The sequence below is a fragment of the Streptopelia decaocto genome, assembly GCF_964273445.1.
Source record: "Streptopelia decaocto genome assembly, chromosome: 1".
In the NCBI taxonomy this organism is placed as follows: Eukaryota; Metazoa; Chordata; class Aves; order Columbiformes; family Columbidae; genus Streptopelia; species Streptopelia decaocto.
Window position 1 is genome coordinate 67600782 of NC_138663.1, and position 22878 is coordinate 67623659.

Sequence of the window (22878 nt, forward strand, 5' to 3'; positions counted from 1 at the left end):
CCACATCTTCTGTTAAGAAGGCATTTTTAACTGATTTTGTACAGTGTGACTGTTAAATTTATTTATTTAAAATTGCCCTTAAATGTAGTCAAGCCACTCTGTACTTATGATGAACCTCTTTGGTGTTCTGTTCTGTCTTTAGCTTTTCTCTCTCCTGCTGTGTCCCTAGATACGATTCCTGAGGCCAAAGTAGGATTTTGAGGTTTCTGTTACATGGGCCAGTTTGCTCCGTAAATAGAAAAGTAAATGGCTGGTTGGCTGCTTTTTCAGCAGGAAGTGTACGCTGCCTTAAAGATTTGTCTGTCACTGAAAGTTAACAACCATGCTGATTGCTCTGAAACAGCAGTGAAACACAATGACTTCTTTCTTATGTTGTGATAAAGGTGGAGGGGAATACTGCAAAATAATGAACGGTTAGGTAGCAGTAGCTCCTTCTTCTTTTTTTTTTTTTTGTATTTGTTTGTTTGTTTTTGTTATAATGTTTGTGGTTTCCAGTGGCTTCTACTTTTTGTTATGCCTATTACATAGATATTTAAGCTTTTATAACAATACCTGAAGATAGTAATCTAATCTTCTGGAAAATAATAATCTTCTATTATATAGAATCCTAGAATAATTCCTGTTGGAAAAGACCCTCAGGATCATCAACTCAAACCATAACCTAACCCAACTCTAGCACTAAACCATGTCCCTAAAAACCTTGTCTAAACATCTGCCAGTTCCATCAAAACTGGTAAATTTTAGATCATTCAGTTGCTTCTGATTCAAAAGAAAGGGTAGCAGAACTTCTGGCTGGAATGTTTCCTGATTGTCTCGTGGGGTTAAAATAACTGTCAGCTGGTTCTGGGGGTGTTAAAGGACATGACATCATGGTTGTGGGTCTGGGTTTCTTCCTGCTTTTTCCTTTGCTATGCTTTTTCCACCTGATGTGATATATTTGAAACCTAGGTGTAGATGTTACATAATGAATCACTGCTTTTGGGTCCAGTCCTGTTTAACATCTTTACTGATGATTTAGATGAGGGGATTGAGACCATCATCAGCAAATTTGCTGATGACACCAAGTTGGGAGGGAGTGTCGACCTGTTGGAAGGCAGGAGGGCTCTGCAGAGGGATCTGGATAGACTGGAAAAATGGCCTCATTCCAATGGGATGAAGTTCAATAAGGCCAAGTGCCGGGTCCTGCACTTTGGCCACAACAACCCCCTGCAGTGCTACAGGCTGGGCACAGAGCGGCTGGAGAGCAGTCAGACAGAAAGGGACCTGGGGGTACTAATTGACAGGAAGCTCAACATGAGCCAACAGTGGCCCAGGTGGCCAAGAAGGCCAATGGTATCCTGTCCTGTATCAAAACTAGCGTGGTCAGCAGGACAAGGGAAGTGATCCTTCCCCTGTACTCTGCATTGGGGAGGCCACACCCGGAGTATTGTGTTCAGTTCTGGGCCCCTCAGTTCAGGAAAGATATTGAAGTGCTGGAGTTGGTCCAGAGAAGAGCAACAAGACTGGTGAAGGGACTTGAGCATACGACCTATGGGGAGAGGCTGAGGGAGCTGGGATTGTTTAGTCTGGAGGAGGCTTAGAGGTCACCTCATAACTCTCTATAACTACCTGAAGGGAAGTTATAGCCAGGTGGGGATTGGTCTCTTCTCCCAGGCAGTGAGCAATAGGACAAGGGGGCATGGGCTTAAACTCTGCCAGGGGAAATTTAGGCTGGATATTAGAAATTCTTTACAGAGAGAGTGGTCAGGCATTGGAATGGCCTGCCCAGGGAGGTGGTGGACTCGCCGTCCCTGGAGGTTTTTAAACTGAGATTGAACATGGCACTTAGTGCCATGATCTAGTAAATGGACTGGAGATGGACCAAGGGTTGGACTTGATGATCTCTGAGGTCTTTTCCAACCCAGCCGATTCTGTGATTCTGTGTTTGGTTTTTTGTTGTTGTTTTGGGCACCTTTATATCACTCCTTCCTTAAACTCTCAGAAACACCACGAAGGTGGTTTGATCATCCTTCTCGTCACTTTTGATATCAGTGCTATGCCATAAAGATATTTCTGTTTAAAAAGAAAAATCTGAAAAAAAAAGTCATGCTTTAGGTACAAGTGCATTGTTATGTAGGGAAAACCTTGTTACTTTTTCTTGGTGTGTTTTTTTTTGTGGTTTTTTGTGTGTGTGTTTTTGTTGTTGTTGTTTGGGTTTTTGTTTGGTTGGTTGTTGTGTTTTTTTTTTTTTTTTGTTTTAAACTAGATTTAGCCCTTCGAAGTCCTAAAATACTTGGAAGTATGCTTATCACCAGTTCTTCTCTAAAATCTCAAGAGAAAGCATTTCTGAGAGCCCTGTACATGAATAACCTTAAAATACTGAGAGAAATTTTATATCTGCTGCCTTCCCAGAAGCACCATGCATCACCCAGTAAAAATAGATCTGTGATGATATAGTAGTAGCAACGTTCAGTCTAGAAGTTGCTCCCTTTGGAGTGGGATGTGTGGAACTGAATTCAGATGGGCACATGGGAGACTGGCAGCTCTGTGGGTAGGGATGTGATCAGGAAAAAAGCAACATTAATTGCATTTTTGGAATAGCTGTTTTGCTGCTGAAGCTGGGAAATTGCAAGATGACTTTTAACAAAATCTCTGGTATCCTCGAAATTCACCCTCTTCCTCATGGAATATTTCCTTACAAGGTCAGTACTTAAACTCCCTAGTGGCATTTTTTTGAATATACTTTTAGAACAGCTAACTCTTTGAACTTGGCAGAGACAAGCAGCTGCAGCCCTAAAATGATCCTTGTCATTTGACTACCGCTTTCCCCCGCTGGCAAGTTTTCCTGTTGTTTTCCTTTTCCCTTCTGTGTCAGGTAGTTGATGTTATTTGTTTGTCCTGTAATGGAAAAGCAGTTTCCTCCATCCTATATTGGAACAAAGTCTGATTATTATTTTTATTGCTGGGTCACATTTGTTTTATTGCCTCTCTTATGTAACTGCTTAAAGCCACTGTGGGTGCCATCTAGAACTGTGTGTTATTTTTTTCTTGATTTATACATATCTTCACAGCCTCAAGTAATTATATTTTCCTCCTTGTATGCTCATAGTCCGTGGGTTTAATGCTGTTTACCCACACAGGCATCTACATGGAGAATTAAGGAATATGTTGATGGCAAAAAGTTCATTGTAGAGCTGAAGAATTTGAACTTAGATTTCTTAAAGTAATTCAGTATCTTACCATCAGACTTGTTCTCTTCTGTCATGGAATTTTTGATGTTTTCAGTTCTCTGTGTAGGATACAATATAGTAATTCCTTCATTGATTCCTGGTTGGATTATGGTGTTTCCCAGATTTTGTATTGGATAGCTTTCTTTTTTCATGGTTCCAAACATCTCTGAGAAATGCAAGTATCTGTAAACTGTTTGTGCACTTGAATGTGAGGAGGACACAGTGGTTCTTTGAAAAGAATTAATGTGTCTTGTGCTCCATTATAGTTTTTAATGAAGCTCATCTATCTTGTAGAAGCTGAAGCCACCTTTCTGAATCAGAGTTTATTCAACTAACTTTGTTTTCTATGGTATGGTCTTGATAATCTATGATCTCTTGTCATAAGTTTCATCTCTCTGTTGCCCCAGAGTGCTGTAAATTTTTCCTCTACCCTAAATAAACTATTTGAGAATTAATAGTTAGACATAAGTAAAAATTCCAGACAAGTGAAAGACAGTCCAAATTATTTTTTTTCTGAGGTATGAACTGCATTGTTTTATGAGTTGTTTTAGCAGCTGTGAGTATTGTTAGTTTCCAGACTGATGACACATGTGATGGCCCAGGGAATTTGCTTATGACTTTAGCTAAGGTCCAAGGTCTTGGTGTGCTTCATCTGTGGAAATTGTCTGCAAACTTATTTTCTATGGATAATGATAAATTGATATTGCTATTTTTAATTTATTTTTTATCCCAACTTCCACCCAATAAAATCCAAAGAACCCAAACCTAATGTATGAATCTGACATTAAGTATGTCTGTTAATTTTCATAAAAATAGTTGTGCTATGCCTTCATACACCAAAAATGTAAAAATTCTTTCCCTTTTGTGAGGTTGCTCAACTCTAAAACTGTTCAAAGAACCCTTTGGGAAAGAAACCCATAAAAAGAGTTTTGTAAAGTTCTTGGGTCTTTCTTATTTATGTTTTCTTTCTTTCTTGTACACAAACAGTTCAGGGCAGGGAAAAACTTAAAACACTTGAAACTCAGCAGATGAAGAAAGATAATGACTAACAGCTACTGATGACGTTCTTGTCGTACTTTGAACTTTTTACTCAATCAATTTGCACAATGTTAAATTGTGGTATTTGAGCTTGGAGGAGGAGCCACCTTATTCTGCTGCGCATACATTTTTTGAATGTTGCCCTTTGGGTAGGGACAAGATGGTCACATAGTGATTCTGGGGATGGCTGTGGCTCCCAAAGCAATTTTACTAGTCCTCTGGAGGACACTGGTCAATTGATAGGCCAGCCAAATTATAGCTATTGCCTGGAAGACAGGGAAAGGAGAGGAATTCCTTTTCCCTGGGTTAATACTGGGGCTGATACTGTTCCATGTTGTCATTAACTACCTGGACAATAGAAAGAAGGGCATCTTCACCAAGTTTGTGGATGGTATTATACTGAGTGTAGTGGGAGCAGTTGATACAGGTAGAGTAGGAATGCGTTTCAGAAGAACTTTGTCAGGCTGGAAAAATGGATTGAGAGAACTCATGCAGTTCATCATGGACAAATGAAAGTTTTGGTATTTGGGTTGGAAAATCCCTGTGCAATAGTACAGGCTGGCTGTTGTATGCTATCCAGAGCTCACTCTATGCCGCAGAAAAGGACATGGGGATCCGATGAAGAAGAGGAATGTTGAGTCGGCAGTGTGGTGAAACAGGACCAACTGCAGCCGGTCAAGGAAAGTTAATATTTCAGTGAGTTCTGCACTTGTCAAACCCCATTTGGAGTACTGTGTCTGGTTCTGGGCCCCCTGGTACAAGGAAGGTGCTGATGAACTGGAGCAAATCCAGTTGACTAAGATGATCAGAAGCAGACACACATGATGTAAGAGCCTGAAAGAACTGGGTTTGTCCAGAAGAGACATCTCTGGAGTAACTTATTACTATTTTCTGTCACCTAATGGGGGTACAGAGGTGACAGAGACTCCTGGAGCTAAACAATGCTAGCACAAGAGGCAACAGATGCAACTGCAACAAGTGAAATTCTAACTATACATCAGGTGAAGAAAAAATTGTCATCAGGATGGTCAAACACTGGAAGAGGTGCTCAGAGGGCTTGTGGGATCTCCATCCTTGGAGGCACTTGGAGCTCAGTTGCCAAGACCTTGAGCAACTTGATCTAAGTTTGCCCTACTCTGACCAGACCATTGGACCAGGTTACCTTAGATGCTTCTTCAAAACTAAATTACTGTATGACCCAGGGTAGAGGGGAGAGTGGCTTGAATGAGATGGGGTCTGACAACCTGCCTGTTATGGTCTGCAGATGTTCCTGTAAGAGTACAGGTGCCTGACTGCTTAGCTGGAAATATGTATAAAAATATATATATATATATACATACATATATATATATATAAAGCATATATAAACATATATATACACACACGGTTTCCTTTTTTTTTTTTTTTTCCTTACTTCCTTCAATAATATGCACTAACACTTAGGGCTGTGGCTGTCTTACAGCAGTAAGACAGTAAGGATATGTATTATAGAATCACAGAATGGCAGAGGCCACACTGAAGAAGACCTTGCTGAAATAGTCTTTGTCATCGTCTCTTCTTCCAAGTAAGGCAAATAAAGTAGTTGTTTTGCCTCTATGGAAAAGAAAGGAGTACAAACTCTCTTGTCTTGGATAGCAATAGAAACCATGCAGAGTGTTGTGGTCGTGATTCATGCCTCCTCTTGTTCAGCATATTAGTGGCAAGAAGTTTCCTCCCGTGGATGATTTTATTTGCCTTCCACATCTTCATTTTGTAAAGAAGCTATTCAGTAGACTTATTGAATATATCAAATAATATGTGATAAAATATCTTGAGACATCTTCCTTGGTCTTTTAGTTATCGTGGTCATCTGTCCTGAAGGAACTATAGACTTAATATATAATTTATTCTTGAATGGTTCTTTTTAATGTTCCTTTCTAGGTGCCCAGGTACATAATAAAATGCCAGAGAAGATGATAATGTGTTCTGTGATCCAAATCTTGCAAAAGTGGGTTCCTCAAATGAGAGCAGCAAAAACAAGCCTGTTATAGCTAGGTATTTAGTTGCTTGGTACTTGAATTGGTTGCCCTGTGATAGTCTTATATCATCATATAGACAAATAATTTCACTTCTGCAAGAGGTAAAAATTCATCATTTCTACCCTCCCTCCATCTCTGATCAGTCAAGGTAGTTGATAGAAAGGCTCAACGATCTATTCTGACCAATGCCCAGGACATACTGCAATACAATAAATATGTTGGAGTCCTATACAGAAAAGATAAAAGAAATCCTTGGATAAGGCAAAGCTGACCTGTTTTCTTTTGTGGTTTGTAAAGGCTTTTTTTAATTTTTAGTTTTTTTAAATGTTTGAGTGTATACCACAGAGCTCTTCAGTCTGCAGTATGACTTTCCACGTGCAACTGATTTCAAAGTCACAATGAGGATGTCCTAAACCATAAAAAGATTAGGAAGCAGCTAACAAATAAGTAGCAATGTTGGCACTCTCAAATGATGAGTCAGAGTCGTGGGTGTATGTGGCCATGGACTTGGCAAAATGCAGGGCAGCTGTTCAGAATCTGCAGGAAAGGGAGAGGGACCCAAATGAAAGTGGATCGATCACCTAAACGCTTCCTCATTTAAAACCAATTTTTTTTAAATCTAAATCTAAAAATCTAAAAAGGGAATGTTCTCTCATCTTGGTTATTTATTGAAGAAAAACAATAGTTTATTGAATATAATGAAATACAGCTTTTGTTTTGTTGTTCCTCTGGAAATGGGAGAGACTGTGGTGTGAACATGGAAAAATTCCTCTGAACACACATAACATTTTTGATTATTTTGGGCTTGAGGTTGGTAGTCTTCCTAAAATACAGGCCCTTGGCAGACTTTAGTTTCAATATTTAGTGAAGATACATGCTGTCACAGGGGGCAGGGAAAAAAGCGAGAATGTGTGCCATCAAGTACTGTACTTATTTAGGCTTCCTGTGGATCCCAAGAGAATTTCTCAGATCTTTCTTCTCCCAAATCTAGCCAATGTAATCCCTCAGATCTCCTGAGAGATTGCTAAAGAAGGCAGCAAGGCTTCTTGTGGTTTGCAGTTTCCTCATAGTCTAACTGTGACTAGTCTTTTAGCTGCTACTTTAGTATTTCCTGAGCTCATGGTGGTAACAAAATGATTGAGTTTTCCTTTTTAGAATAAAATGTAGAGCAGTCTCTCCCTCCGTTCAGTGAGCTACATGGATGTTTCTAGCTGTCAGCTGCTGCTTTAGGGGGAGGTGACAAATGTACAGGCTGTATATTGTGTTTAGAGGAACACACTCATGGGCAGTTTGGGAGTCTTCAATCTCTTCTGTGTTTTGTTGAGTCAGTTGAAGTATTTATATCCATTTTCAGCATCACTTTTGATAAATCACAGATATAGAGGCCTTTGGTTTGACAACTGAGTGTCTTAAATTTGGGGGTGCTAAATTTCCTCCGAGTTGAGGAATGGATGCGTTTTTGAGATTATTTGTTTTGCATAATGTAGGACTGAGTAAAAAAAAAAAAATCTATTTTGGGGTGCTCTGTTTTGTAGCTTCCAGGTAGGAATGTCACAACTTATTAAAGTCTTTACTTGTTGTGGAATAGAGTGACTGATTAATAACTGAATTTGAAACCTGTTAGACTACAGATTTTGCTATACTGTGTCCCGTCATAGCATAGGCTTGCCTTAAAATTTGATTATAATTTACTGAAGCAACAGAAAAAGACTATTTGAAGAGACTGAAGAAATGCTTGCCTTACAGTGCAGCCTTAATTACTTGTCATAAAAGTCTTAAAGTAAGCTTAAATGAAATAATAGAAGTTTAAATAAATGACAGTGTAATAAATGATATACTGCTACAGTATCCTGGGCAATTGTGGTCCAGATGAGTAAGTGCTCTCTGTAGACTGTCGGATGCAGGTGTTTTCCTGTTGATGACAGCAATTATTCCTCATGGTTATAGTGCTGAAATCAAATGTAACTCTGCAAAATGAAAAGCTGAGTTTTTGTTTCATTCACTTGTGTTCAGCTATCACTTCCTTCTATAACCTGAAATTGCTGGGAAAAGAGTGTATGTAGTGTGTCTGCTGTTGAAGTTACAGGAGGTTGGTAGAAGTAAGACGATCAATAATATAATGAAAATTCATACTGGGCTTTCAAACACTAGCTGCAGGGCATGAAGGAAAGGGTGAGAAGGGTTTCTGGGTGAGATAGTGGACAGTATTAGAGACAGTGATGTTTGAACTCCATTGTCTCTGGGAAAGCCAAGGGTCTGTAGCCCAGCTGGTAGTTAGAAGAAAATGAGTTTTCTCATTTTCTAGTAGCATCAGATGGCTTTCTGGTGAGGAACCATTAAAAAACAAGTCTGGAATTCAGTAGCTGAACTGTCTGGCTGCACTGTGTTTTTCTTTCTCTTCTGTTAGGCTGAGGTAAAGGTAGTGCACACATTCGATGGTGTGGTTTTTCTCACAGCCGTCTCCACAGGATGGGACTAGGCATAGCAATTATGTTTCAGGCCTGAGCATTAGATTTTATGTAGTGTCCTAGTAGTAGTATTTTCTGAAATCTAAATTTTCATACTTAATGAAGCACTAATGCAGTAGATACATGCTCCACTTTTTGTTATAGTGCCTCCTTTTTTAAAAAAATCAATTTCAGGTTTTCAGATTTTTTTTCTGCTTTGCATTATGGTTGTGTCTTACTGTTATCAAAGTCAACACAGTCTTCAGTAGTTTCTTAAAATAAAAGAACAAAAAAAAAATCCCCACAAAACCAAAAATAAAATGGCAAACTTCCAAAAGCACTGTAAAATATTTCATCTTTTTATTTACCTACTTTTGTCACTTTTCTATGATTTCAAACTTTTCCCAATATGAGGGGTGGGAAAATTTCAAGTGGCACCCCAGATTTGCTATAACTGTTGCTCTATTGCCAGGAGTTGGGACTTCTAATATATTGAATGATAATGATACTACCTGTTTTTTTCAAGTAATTTTCTGCAACTGATGCCTATAAGTTGTGTTTGTAAAGGAATTCAAATATTACAACTTCAAAGGAAGAAGACTGTCTGCAAGAGGCAATTGTTATAGTTACGCACAGTGGTTTTTATGACACAGCTTAAACCTCCTTTCTTTAGAAATCTGAAGTAGGTTGTGGTGTTTGGGTTGGTTGGTTTGTTTGTTTGTTTCCCCCATGTATGTAATGTTTTTAAAATGAGCAGTGGAGTATTTAATGGACTTCTAAAGAAACCATGTGGAGAAGGTAATGTGACAGGTGCATATCTGGCTGTCTAGAAAACTTTCTAAAGAAAGCAGCTGGCATCACCTCTGCTTTACGCCATGGGATTTTGTCATAAGTGTTCATTATTGTGGTGTGATGGAAAATGTCAGATCTTTTATTCTGCCTGAAAATTCTCTAGTACCACTTCAGTAATGTAATAGTCAACACAGAAAAGACTTGGAAGGTTTTGGCAGTCACTGCTTACACGTTTTTATGCTAAATTTTGCATGACTCGAACATGTAGCAGTAGAAGGCTTTGAGACCTTCTGCTGAAGTTGAGTTTAAAGACCACAAAGTGAGAACCAAAAATGGAAGAGCACCAAATGCAAATGATACAACTATCATGTTCCTAAGTTTCTTAGTACTGGAAGATAAATAGCTCGCTACTAGACAGTTTAATACTATGAAAAGAGTACTAAGACTACAAGTGGAAGCAACTTACACAAATCCTTTCACTGAATTTAATAATGTGTTTCTAGTTCTTCACAAACCAAAACATGGAACCACTCTTCTACATTGAGTGACATCCATTCTGCTTTGCCAAAGCTTCCCATTATTTTCTTAGGAAGCGGAGGTTCTTAAAATGTCTTTAAGATGTGATGGGAACATAGTTTATGTAATGTGGAGTAGAGCAGAGTTATAGAGTTCTCCTTATTGATGACACTGAGTCAAGTGAATCTTGACCTGTAAGGATTTTATTTCTTCTTAAAAAGCATTTTCTTTGACTTAAGTGTCCACTTGCACAATCCACTGTAGTTTGTGTTGAAATATTTCTTGTTGCTTATTTCCTGAGCTATGTCACTAAGTTTTGAAATTCAGAACTTCCTATTTTTATATAGTGAGTTGATAGTGATCATTTTATGCCCAGTTTAAAGACTGTCTCCTAGATGGGTAGAGTTACTTACACAAAACCATTGGAATGTAAGGATTTCTGCTCGCGGTAATGATATTCCTGTATAAGGCATGGGTAGCTGTAAGTAGAACTCTTTTGTCCTGTGTGGTGTGTTGTTGTTTGTTTTTTTTTTTTTTTTAATAGTTTGCTGTTTCTGAAGTGTATTTATGACCTGTGGGAGAGTCTTGAAAATATTTGAAAACAAAGATATACATAGTTTTCACATACTGGTCTGTAGCTGCTATACTTGTAGATCTCTTTTAAAGAATTAGAAAACAGCAGGAGTAAAGTAAGTTCTCTGGTAGCCTGTGATCAACCTTGTCTATGCAGGAGTGCGTTCTATAGTCTAGATCTAGTTTGTCTGCTAATATCAACAAGAAAGCATGTTTCTTGCTGTCACTGAGGAAGAAGTCATCTGTCAGTGTCCAAAGGCAGTTGCACTGAACTGAATTCTCATTGCTTGGATGAGCAGCACTGTGTTGATCCAAGGCATCTAACTCCACAATAGAAGTTGAATCTTGTGACCTTCCTCACAGCACACAATGGACTTGTGTTCAAATTTGTACTTATTTTCTGACACTTTCCTAACCTCTCCTTCCTATTTTTCTGTCACATGCAGTCTGAGAATAGTAATGATCTTTAAGACTGTATGAGAGGGAAGTGATGCATGTCACCACAGCCCACCCACATCATTAGCTAGCAGTACATTGTCAAATGTGCTCTTTTCTTGAAAGCGAAGTTTAGATAATACTGACATCTACTACTGTGCCTATATTCTAGCTGTTTAAAATGTAAGTATGGGCAGACTGGATGGAGAGTGTTTCACTGCAGTGTATATATATACATTAGCACTATACTGTATTACTTGAGGGACATAGAAATGCTGTTTAAATATTAATCCTTGTTTGTACTGGATGGTTTTGACTCTATGAGCTCAACAAAGCTGTAGCAAAGACTATCAAAACTTCAAAAGTGTTTTCAAAGGTTTTTTTCCAAGCAAGATCAGTTTGTTAGTTCCACTTTGTATGTATATATGTTAGTCATACTTATTTTTTTCAGAAAAATGTAGAAGTATTTCTTTGTAGGTATGGCTTGTTTTATGCTGTTTGTATGTTGTTTTGTTTTGTTTTTGTTTTCTTTATGCTTATGTGTAGTAAGTACTCCTACAATTAAAGACAAACTATGAAAAAGTCTAGATCTTTCAAGATATTGGAGTGACCCATGTGCTAATATCCTCCCCCCATCCCTTGTAGCAGAAGAACAAAATTATTGAAAGATATGGCTCCCTCTTTGTATGTTGCTAATAATAATACCAGCCTTCGTTATATTCTTACCACAATCAAAATGTGGTACAGTGATAGGCTATATTGGGCCTATTACTTACCTTGAAAATAATCTGAAAAAGAACCTGTGGGTTTGTGCTAGGTGTGTTTAAAGACATGCATCTGTCATGGGTCCACCTGGAAGCCCCAACTATGGCCAAGACCCCCAGCACTCATCACACTTTTCTAAATAGTCTTTGCCAAAACCTTCATTTTTTTGCAGCTGTAGAACTGGTTGCTTGTCGTTGTGGGAGGAGGTAGACTGCAAAGAGAACTTTGAGCCATTGATGGATATAAAAAGTAAAAACAGGACTCTTTTTGGGTGACTCCAATTGAACAAATGGTTATTGTTGGCCTATGTGGTAGTGTAAATTTGGGTTGTAAAAAAACTAGCTCAGTTGTGTGAGCTGGCATGGGAGGCAGGTGGAATGTTTAGGTTTTGTTGGTGTGGTCTCAGCAGCTATCAGTAAATCCTGCGATACTGGTCTTCCTTTTGTCTGGCAGTGGAGCTGTGGGCATGAATGAGGCATTCTCTGTTGCCTGATCAAATACGCAAACCTGGTTTCTTTAGGCATTGTACTGCTGGCTGATTTGTCAACCTGCTCAAGGAACTTCAGGCTAGGGAAAAACAAGATGTTTTTTAAAATTAATCTGTTGCTCAGTCAGAAAAACTGGTACAGACTGCTCAGAAAAGTGTTTGTGTTGGATGTAACAGAGGTGTTTCTAGATCTTAGAAATCTGTGGCAAAGTGGTGCCTGTTGAGCTTGAAGAGGAATTTAAATCAAATCAGTTTGAATTATGTAAGTGGGTCTGCTAAAATGCATTTTAAGAATTTTTCTGGGTTCTTTGCCACTAATAGGTTAGCCACCTGCGATGGGCTAATGCACAAGAATGCAGATGCAATATTTACTACAGCTCAAATGCCACTGCCCTTGCTGTACCTGAGATTACCTCTGTGAAGCATAAATTAAAGTTCTGGAGTTAAAAAACTCTAGTTCTTAAGTTTGAAGTATGAGAACTTCCTGTATCTGCATGGAAGAGACTAGCACACTGAATACCCATAACATTTTGAATTATTTTATGGTAGCGTGATATCTCTAAATTTCCTTACTCTTCTACTGTTCATGATTTTTATTGAAGGATACCTTATAGGGAAGGGAATGTACAGGCTACTTTTTTTCCAGAGACATTATTTCCATCTTTTATTTACAAGTTCTGTTGGGAGTTGTCCAAGCTAGGGTAGAAGAGCAGTCCTGTAGTTCCCATCCCTTCTTAGAAACTCTTTAGTAAAGCCTAAAGAGAAAGGAAAGCCCCATGGCCACGGTTCCCACCTGTGTGCTACTCTGTCTATTCTGCTTTCATTGGGATCTTAACTGGTAAATAAAGAGCACAGGGCAGGGCCCCTGAGGTTAGGCTCTTCCCTAGTGCTGGTTTTACTCTTGCATTGCTCAGAACCATGTCCAAAGAGCTGTCTGTGATCTCTCTTGGAGCCCTGTGTGTCTGAGCTCTGACTGGCTCAGCTGTCAGATGCTGAATGTCAAACCTAGGAGGCTGCTGCTTTTCCATGGAAACGCTCTGTGCAATTGCAGAAATAATCAGGCATGTCTGGTGGTTGCTGTGCCCTATTGTCGGATGCTTCCAGACGCTGAACTGAATTGTCCTACCTTGACAAACTGAGTTTTCAGCTAAAATCCAGCTCTGCTTTTGTCATACCTCTTGCTTTTGTTTTGAATGCAGATAGATTGAAAAGCATTAGTGTGTCAGTTTATTCTGCTTTTGGAGTGTAAGTCCCTAGATGTTGGCTCTCCCTTTCACTCTGCTCATGCACATCTTGCAAAAACAGCTCCAGACCTCTTGCTTCTGGGCAGGTACCACCAATATTAGCTGTCTTATGCCTTGTATGTACAAGGCCTGAGCTGAAGTATCCTCTTCAGGGAGGCTGTGCTATTGTATATTCTTAACAACTCTTCTGTGCACTACCTTTACTATTGACATAAAAATAATTCAGTGTTTACCAAAGAAATAGTGTTAACTGTTTCTTTGTGATCAGCAATTGCCAAGAGGATTTTCTTCACTAGGAAAAGGAGGTCTAATCTAGGGCCTTTGGATGAATGGATTTTTTTTTTTTTTTTTTTTTTTTTTTTTTTTTTTTTTACTGTGCCTGAATAACTCTAGGTATGCTTTGATGTTGCTTGAAAGAAAAAACAATGTGCTTTTTGACAGGCGTTACTAACTTGGCAATGCTACTGATACAGCTCAGTGGGAGGAGTGCCATGAAGTATCTAGAAACTAAAGTAATTCCAGTTTATGGAATAATGGTTTCAGTATATTGGGCTGGTGCTGCTTCTCATCTGAAAAATAATTAACTTTGGAGACATAACAGTAGAAGTCCTGTTTATTCTACTTCCGTAAATAATTTAATTTCTTAACTTGAAAGTTATTCTGGAGAACTGCCTATGAAGGAAGGATAACTTTCAGGCCTGTACACCAAATAGGTCACAAAGATGGCCTAGTATGACATCTCTCAATGTTTCTTTGGTTTCTTTATTATCCTTTAATGATAGTTGCCAAAAAAAAAAAAGCTGTTGTAATAATAGAAGACTAATTGCTACAGTGGATGGCGACGGTCCATGTCATTGAAATGGTGAGAAGGAGACGGTGCATCTTCCTGTTGTGAATCCTGCTTTTGTAAACAGTAACAGTGTGGAAGGGAGAGGTTTATTGCCCAAAATGTTGACATCACTTAAACAGTGGCTTTAAGAACAAGAGCAAAACATTTGCTGCCCCTTCTCCCACACACAGCATACACGTGCCCCCAGCCTAGAAGGGCACGAGGTGAAAAAAGAAGAAACTCTATAGTCTTGCTTCTTGTGGCGTTGTGCAAATGCAAATGTGGCAATGCAAAACCATGGGGCCTGAAAACACTTGGGAAGTAAGGGGAATGCAACTCACCCAGGAGTGAGGTCTCCATTTGCTTTATATCAATGGAGATGCTGCTGAGGAATCACTTGCTGTTTGCAAGGCTTTAATTCATTGCTTTTCTTCTGCAAAGTAGCATGTTTTTTGATTTAGCAACTAATTGAGGTAAGACTGGAAGAGCATCTCTGCTATACAGATGGATCTTAAAGGACCAGTGTGGAAGCCTTACCTGTTCTGTGCTTATCACAAAAATGTTAAATCTTGGAATTGTAGACAAGAGGAAATTTTGCAAGTTTCAGCCCTTACAATTGCTTACAAAATATTTTTTTTATACTCTTAAAAATGTAGACTTCCTATTATCCTTAAATGAACTTTCTCAATACCAAGTGGTACCAGGTTAAAAGAAATACATATTATATTGAAGCTGCTTTCTTTTTAGAAACAAAGGTGATAGTATAATAGAGGAGATCAATGGTCTATTGTATTGCTTTATCTCTGGCGGTAGCACACAATTAGTACAGCTATCAGGAATTATGATGTTTTAGTAAACATCTTAAAACAGGTATGAGACATGGGCAAAATTGAAAATTATGTATGCATGAGGCCTTGGGTCAGTTACTGGGATGCTATGGTTTGCTTTTATAAATAAAGCTGCCAAATCTCATGCAGAGAATGGAGACTATCTTCTGTCAATATGACTTATTCTAATCTCACGTAACTTCTTTTGGGTGAATATTTTTTAAGTGGTCATCACACATGCACAAAAATATCCAGTTTGAAAAAGATACATTTCTAAAGTCCAGTCTGAATCCCCATCAACTTGCATAGAATACCAAAGTCTTGGTCTATCAGATAGCAACTGGGACTCAGATAAGCTGAAGCACATTATATCAGTATTATAAAAGACAACCTCTTTAAGGGAATCAATTCGGGAGACAAGATATCAATATGTTGTTTATTTTTCATTAATAACTTCCAGTTAAAAACAATTTATTATAGAAGTCCTATCTGGTTTAGAGTGTGCCAAAGAATAAGGGGAGTTGGCTAAGTTTTCTTTCCCTTCTCCAGCCCTCTTCAAAACCATTTTGGTTGTGCTATTTTCCTCTCTCCTTTTCAAGTAGCTTGAATAAAACATTTGTTATAGGGTATTTGTTTAGTGTTGCTCCATGTAACTTGCCTATTGCTTTTGCTAAAATTTGTAGTGCATCCCATTGCCCTTTTCTTTGTGTGATGGCTACCCTATGTAGTTTATTCAAATTTTTGCACTGTATCTGTGCAAAATCAGACTTAAGAATTAGAGAAAATTCAAGTAAGAAGCTGAAATGAATTTTGACTGCTGTTGCACTTTATTCTACTAGCGATCCTCCTCTAATGAGTATAGCTAGTACTTGTTCAAAAATAGATGGTTTAAGGGTCTTTGTTGATGTCTGGAACAGGTTTTCCAATGCCAAAATTGCTTATGATATTTCAGTAAACAACATAATTTTTTAAATATAAAGTTATAATTAACATAAATCTAGAAAATTACTTTGTAGGAGGTCTCTTTCATGAAGGAAAAAAGACTGAAACTGAACTTGAATCCCTGTAATTTTGAAGTCAGTGTATTTACCAAGAGTTGTAATTGCTACAGTTGTTTTTTTTTTTTTTCCAGAAATGCATAAAGATATAAAATCAATTAGTATATTAAAAGTAATTTCTGAGTCATGGTCTTTATTTGTAAGAGGCAAAACAAGAAATGCCATCAGTGTGTTTCATAATGCTTAAATGCTGAAAAGTTTATATTATTGGCTTCCTTCCTTACATTATTTTACCCTTTTTGCCAACAGATGATTAGGTTTGGTGTCCACAGTTTCTTGAGAAACTTTTGGTGATGTGAAGATGGCTTATTTAGAGGAAGAAAATGGGCTGAAATTAGCGTCATGAGTTAGAATGATCTGCGAGTCCTGGAAAGGAAGTTGGCAGACCTGGGTTTGGTCCCATGCCTGTCGCCAGTACCCACAGTGCCCATGGGAGTCCCCTCCGAAGTCTGGGTCCTCTTCAGCTGCCATGTTTTCCGTGGTGGGGACTCTCCCACCACTTATTGGGTGCTCAAGCCTTGTGAGCAGTGACCTGAGGGGCTTCCAGTGTTAATGCACTAGCAGTTCAGTAGTGTTGTCTCTTACTAATGTTAAGAAAAACATCACTGCACTCACTGTGAAACAAAACAAACTTCCTTATGTAGTGAGAATGAGGGAAACTGAAAATTTGGAGGGGGGGAAATTACTGAGCTCCATGCCTGGAACGACCCAGAGGAAAAGTCATGTGTTTTTGTGGTGGTAGGTTCCTGCATAGGGTTTTTCAGTCTCTTACAGGAACAAACACTACACTGAAGGACCAGCTATATGATCAAAGGTGCCATTAAGGGAGAAAAGAAACCGTTTTCTCTTCCTCAAAAGAATAATTCAGCAGACCTGAGTTAGCATGTAGGAACTTGAAGTCCAAGTTTGGCTCAGCTTTAAGTAAAATTACCCACTTTTTTTTTTACACACTGTTAGTCATAAGCGCTGCATGGTTTTGAGTGAGGGAGATAAAGTTTGAATGCATCAACAGTCAGTCCATGAACTACGGCACCGCCATGCTTTTCCACATCCAGTGATTCGAGCCTTAAGTGTTTTGAGACATGGTGCTGTGCAACTCATCAGTATTTAAAACCTTAATACATTCTTTCAAGGCTCTTTTTATTTTACAGACAAGATCGTTATCAGTTGGTCTTGAAAAGCCACTTCCCTTTCCCTTCCAGATAACATCAGTGGGAATTTCGCTGAGCTGGTGCGCGCAGTCAGCGTAGGTGTGTAGCTGCGCAGGATCTGGCCGGGTGAGACCAGTGGTTTCAGGCACAGCTTTGATGCGAAAAAAGGCTTTTCCAGACACGCCTCCCCCGGCAGGCTGGTTGTGCAGCAGAGAGACACAGTGGTTTTGCCTGCTGCTGACTCAGCGTTGGTCTTGGCAGATGCAGGAGCAGATCAGCCTGGCAGAAGCCCTAAGACCAAAACCAAGGGTCTGTGCAGTTCTTGTCGAGTAAAACTCAGGCTGGGAGATGATATAATTCTTGAAGGGAGCAATTTCAAGGTATCGGAGACAGAGATCAGGCAGCAAATACTCCCATCATTCTGAAATCAAACCCATTCAGCGGAAACGAGCGTGCCTTCAGAAAATAATTTTGTTGTGGGGGAAGAACACTCAGCTAATTTCTCTGAAGCCTCTGCTTTAATAGTAAATGAAAACTCTTGCTAGCTTCACCTCCATCGCAGTGTGTTTTATCTCACCCCGCCCCCTTGCACAACGCAGGAATGGGCAATGTCAAGGTTAAACCTGTTTGCGAGCTTTTGTTAAGGTGTTTTGCCTGCTCGGAGAGGCAAAGCACCTGCTAGGCATGCCCAGTGCACGCTAGGAGCTGGCTCTCCCTTCCTTCCCTAAGGCTTTGCAAGGCTGAAGCACAAAGAGCGCTTGTTGCCCAGTCCCCGGGAGTCTCCCAGTGCTACCACTAGCTGGGGAGGACTGGTTACCATGGAGGCTGCCATCTGTTCGCTCCCCGCTGGAATGTGATTATCCTTGCTGGGTTGGGAACCAGCAAAAAGCAGGGGAGCGTGTGCTGTCGGCAATTATCTGCAATGGAGTGCGTTAATGGAAGGCTGGAATTAGCTAGCTGGAGAAGCACATAAAAGGGTTTTACCAAAATTATTAACGATTTCTAGCCAAGAGGAGTAAGCTTTTTGCAAGGTCAGTACTAAATTCATTATGTTTGCAGGTAATTTTTAATTGGTGCAGTGGCTTTATGATTTAAGGATGGTAGCAGCACAGAAATAATGCTTATTGTTAAGAGGGTGGGGAGGGAGAATTGTATTTTAAAGATCTTTGTCTGTTTCAGTTCAAGCAGTTTAATTTGGGGTCGTTAAAGTAGTAAGTCAGAACAATAACTGCCCAAACTGACACAAATGGAGCAATTCATATCTCTTGTCTTTGTGAAATGCTGTTCGCTGCCAAATCTGTTTGATTTACATGCCTTTTCATGCTGATTGCTTTTTGTGTAAGTGATTTTTTTGGATGTAGTACGTGTTTGGTTTTCATACTGGCATGAAGAGCGAGACGAGGGGAAATGTTCAAACGGAGCTGCCGATACAATGGATGTTCAGGGTGTTTTATGCAGTTTGCTCAGAGGAAGCACCGTAAGGGAGACAGAATGCAGGAGCAGCTCTTCTACTCTCTATTCCCACCCTCTGACCCTCTTTCCAACTCACCAACTGACCAAACATTTTAGACTCTTTCTCTTATGGAGCTTAATTGTATGGAGACCTGACATGAGTTTTCAGGATGCTCTGCAAATGTCATGGCTGTTTTGATGTCAGGATTTTAAAGGGGAAAATAAAATCAGAAATATATGCTTATAAGGCTTTCGTGCCCTATAGAAGACATTTTTTGTTATATTGTAGGAGCTAGGAACGTTAAATTTTTTAATAGTAAATGCATGATGAACATTTGTGTGCAGTTCAAATTACTGACTTAAACAAGAGGCATTAAAATTAATTTGTATCCCAGACAGACCAAACATTACTTCAGCAGATATTTTTAGTGATGTATGGGCTTTCCCTTTTCAAATAAAGCTCTTATACTGCATCCCTGTTGTTGTCAGGACTGCCATTTTTATTTGATACAGGGGAGGACACTATTAAAAGCTTTTAATTAAAACTTCCACTTATCTGCCCCCTGCTTTGATGCAAGGAAAATGTCAGTACATTAGAGTTTGGGAGGAAAGTTACCAATGGGGTTAATAAGTCACGATTGCAACATATTTGACTAGGATAAATTTTTAACCTACACGATGCTTTCCAAGTCTTGGTGCCTAACAAAAGTGTGCATGTGGGAGGTTGAGGGGGTTTTTATTTCTTTGAATACTTTAACTGTTTATAGTGTATGAGCTTTTCTTGTGCATATAGGAGCTGGGTATATATGTGTCTTAAGTCCTTTGAGACATCATGTCACACTTGCACGTTGGTAGAACTGGGCAAGTACTCTCAATGGAAGATATATCATCTTGTAATTAAAAGGACTTTTTTTAACCCCTTCCTTCCCCAGAATGTAAGTATTGCATTGCCATTGAAGGGCGTGCAAAACTTGCTTTTAATGGGCTGCAGTGGACTTGTTCACACATGCAAGTTGCAAGTCTGTAATTGTGCTGTTAAAAAGAGCGCAGGAGGCAGATTGGCTTTATTGCTGGAAAAGAGATTAGACTTTCACCCTTCAGATGCTACGCTGAACCTAGCTGGAGGGAAGGGCAACCACCCCAAGGTTATCTTGTGTCTGGCGTGGGATGGGTTTCAGTTCTCCGGTCTGTTTCCAGTTTCCAGTACAGTAGCTGTTACCTACAGGATTCACTGTCAATGTGGATGTGAATTACTGTCTCGTTGGCAAGTCTTCACAGAGAGCAACAGTGATATCGACATAAAGGTAATGGCTTGTATATAACCCTTCCAGAGGTGATTTCTCCTGGTGGGCTGAGAAGCTTGTTTTTCCACTGCCTTTGATAAACCTGTTTCAAGGAGAAATAGGGGACTTTACTTTTACCACTCTCCAGCTATTATCATATTCTCTGACAAGCACTGTGTAAATGTCCACATAGTCTTGAGCAAACATTTGTTTTTATTTCCTGCTCTGAATGCTCTATATGTGGCTGTTGAATACTTTTTTTTTCTTATTAAATTTTACTTTGGGTCACTGGGTCAGTGTTGATTTGCAGATGCAGGACTTAAAGACTAGACACTCTCTAATCCATTTGAGCATCTGGCCTTTCATAGTAGACATCCCATTTCTGTGTAACAGAGGAACTGTTAAATGTCTGTTTGAAATTAATGATTTTTTTAAAAAGATTTTTTTAATCTTTGGTAGATTATTACAAGTGGCTCTGATGTTTATACTTAATGCAAACAAATGAGGGTCAGTGTAATCTGTTACATGATCTCTTGAAGGAGATTTACTCTAAAATACAGGCTTTGGGGGCAGTAGAGGTGATGGGTCATACTGAGTAGGGGATTTTTTGGGTGTTTTGTTTGCCTGGTGTTTGGGTTTGTTTTTTTTTTTTTTTTTTGTAGAGGATAAGCTCAATTTAGGTACATCATCTCACAATAAAAGGACATTTTGAATGAACTCTCAACTAAATAGTGCCTAGAAACACAATCTAGTATACAGTGGGCTCATAATAATTTTGCTTCAGGGCACTTGTCATTAAATGGTAAAATCCTGAGTCAATATATAGGAAACTGGCTTGCATATAAACGATCACAATTGTTTTCTTCAAACAGACAAGTCTTTCTGCTTTCCACTTGACACATGACTCTGGAATGCTGTTTGGTATGACTTGGATTTATTTATACATTGTATTCAGGCTGCTACTTGGTGGACCTTTTAAACATGCTTAGTTCTCAATACACTTTTTTTCCTGCCATTTACTCATGTATTCTGACCATTAAAATGAACAAAAAATCCCAGGCTCTGTACTTTCTCCTTGTAGCAGCATGGCTATTTCAAGGTTAAAGCCTGCCGCTCTCTCTGAAGGGCCAACTGTTTTGGAAAGTCCTTTTGCCTGTTTACAAACTGTTCTCTTTGCAGCTCCCATGAAATAATGGAGTCCTCGGGATGCTGGATGTGGGAGGATAAACCTGCTGACACAGGCACTGCTGCTGTTGGGCTGTTTGTTGGGCCTTAGTCATGTAAAATCGCTTGCGTCTTTTATGCTTTGTATGGGTGGGGACAAAATGCAGCCATTGACGCTTTTTTTTTCACAATGCTTGAAATTGCTGTACCCGATCTTAGAAAACATCAGAATTGTTGATCACTGTAAGAAACTGGTGAAGTGAGATGATGAGTAAGTAACTGTGAGAGAATGGCAATGTGCAGATTAATGAGGTGTCTGTGACTTGTGACATGTTTTGTTAGTCTTTCCAGAGAGGCTTGCATTTAGTAGAGGAGTACTTTTGTCCTTCCTTGTTGAGGTGTCTAGCTGAAGAACCTGAAGACACAGAGCTGTTCTCCAAATAGTTGTAGACAACATTCCTTCCAGAGAAAACTTGTTCACAGTTGGGAGAAGAAAAGGGTGGGGATAAATCGCTGCATGCCAGCAGCAGAATATCTTGAAGTGAAATTATTTTTGAGGTGGGTTGGTGTTTTGTTTTGTTTGTATGTTTTCCAGTTCATCCAGTTGCTCTTACTAAATGCGATAATTAGCTGTTCATTTTAAGTATAAAAATACTTCTTGGACTGAAAGATACATGGGAAATGTTTACTTTTTGATGAATATCTGAGCAAAGTGAGTACTTGAGTACATTTGGGAATGTGGAGCTCAGGACTGGAAGGAGCCATTTGGTCACTGAGGATTTTTTGTGGGATTTTTTTCCCTGCCCCCCCTCAGTGACAGGCAGCCATGTAACTTACATCTCGTTTAGATCTTCAGATGACTTTTCTTCTGGCACACTGAGAACCACAAGCTGTTACTGGCTATAGGAAATGAATGAACTTTAAACAAAACTTTATAGTGACCAAAAGCCAATGCTACGTTGTGCTTCAGAAACTGAGCAAGAAAGATTTAAGTCATTGCCAGCATCATGAGATTCCTGTTAGCAGACACTTCAGAAAAAAACTCTGCTACCAGCAAGATGCTTACCTGGACTCAACAGCCATAGCCAGTCTCCAGTGCTTCAGAGGAAAGGGAACCCAAAGGGGCCAAATTCTGAATCAGAGGGAAGAAGAGTCTTCTAGTCCAGCCAGATGGCCAGTAGTAGTAGAAGTGCTTTTCCAACTGCTGATCTTTGGAGGATCATTCACTGCAGTTTTTATGCTTGCTCTTGATGATCTGTAGATATCTGCTGGCCTGTGCATCCTTTGGACTGTACTTTGATGCCGAAGAAGCGCTTTACTTTCATGAAGTTCATATAGATGCAGCTAACCCTGGTTTTAAAATGTTGCAACTTGTAGTGACGCTTTGGGGGTGTCTAAATAAGTAGTTGTGGTCATAGTTCTGAGTATCCAGTTTATATTTGATAGCTCTGATTGAAACAAAGTACCATGCAAGCCTTTTTAGCAAAGACTCATGAATTGGGTATTGAGGCTTCAAAATACTTGAATTCGAGTCTCTTCTACAGTTAAGGGTTTTGTTTTGCAGGCATTAAGTATTGCCATGGGTGGTGT

At 39.3% G+C, this 22878-nt stretch overlaps 1 protein-coding gene across 3 annotated transcripts in view; it reads left to right on the forward strand.

Annotated features, from left to right (window-relative positions):
- Positions 1 to 2480: 2480 nt before the first annotated feature.
- FGD4 (FYVE, RhoGEF and PH domain containing 4) overlaps positions 2481 to 22878 on the forward strand; it is an 86527-nt gene continuing 66129 nt past the window's right edge. Inside the window, exon 1 of one of the 3 annotated variants that reach the window (XM_082043203.1) lies at positions 2481 to 2681. Coding sequence is in view for 2 of the 3 variants with exons in the window: in XM_082043200.1 (XP_081899326.1) it covers positions 10416 to 10449 (34 nt within the window). In the remaining variant the exon portion in view is untranslated. Of the gene's footprint in view, positions 2682 to 10370; positions 10502 to 22878 lie in introns of those variants that run through there. The other 2 variants (XM_082043202.1, XM_082043200.1) reach the window with 2 other exon arrangements.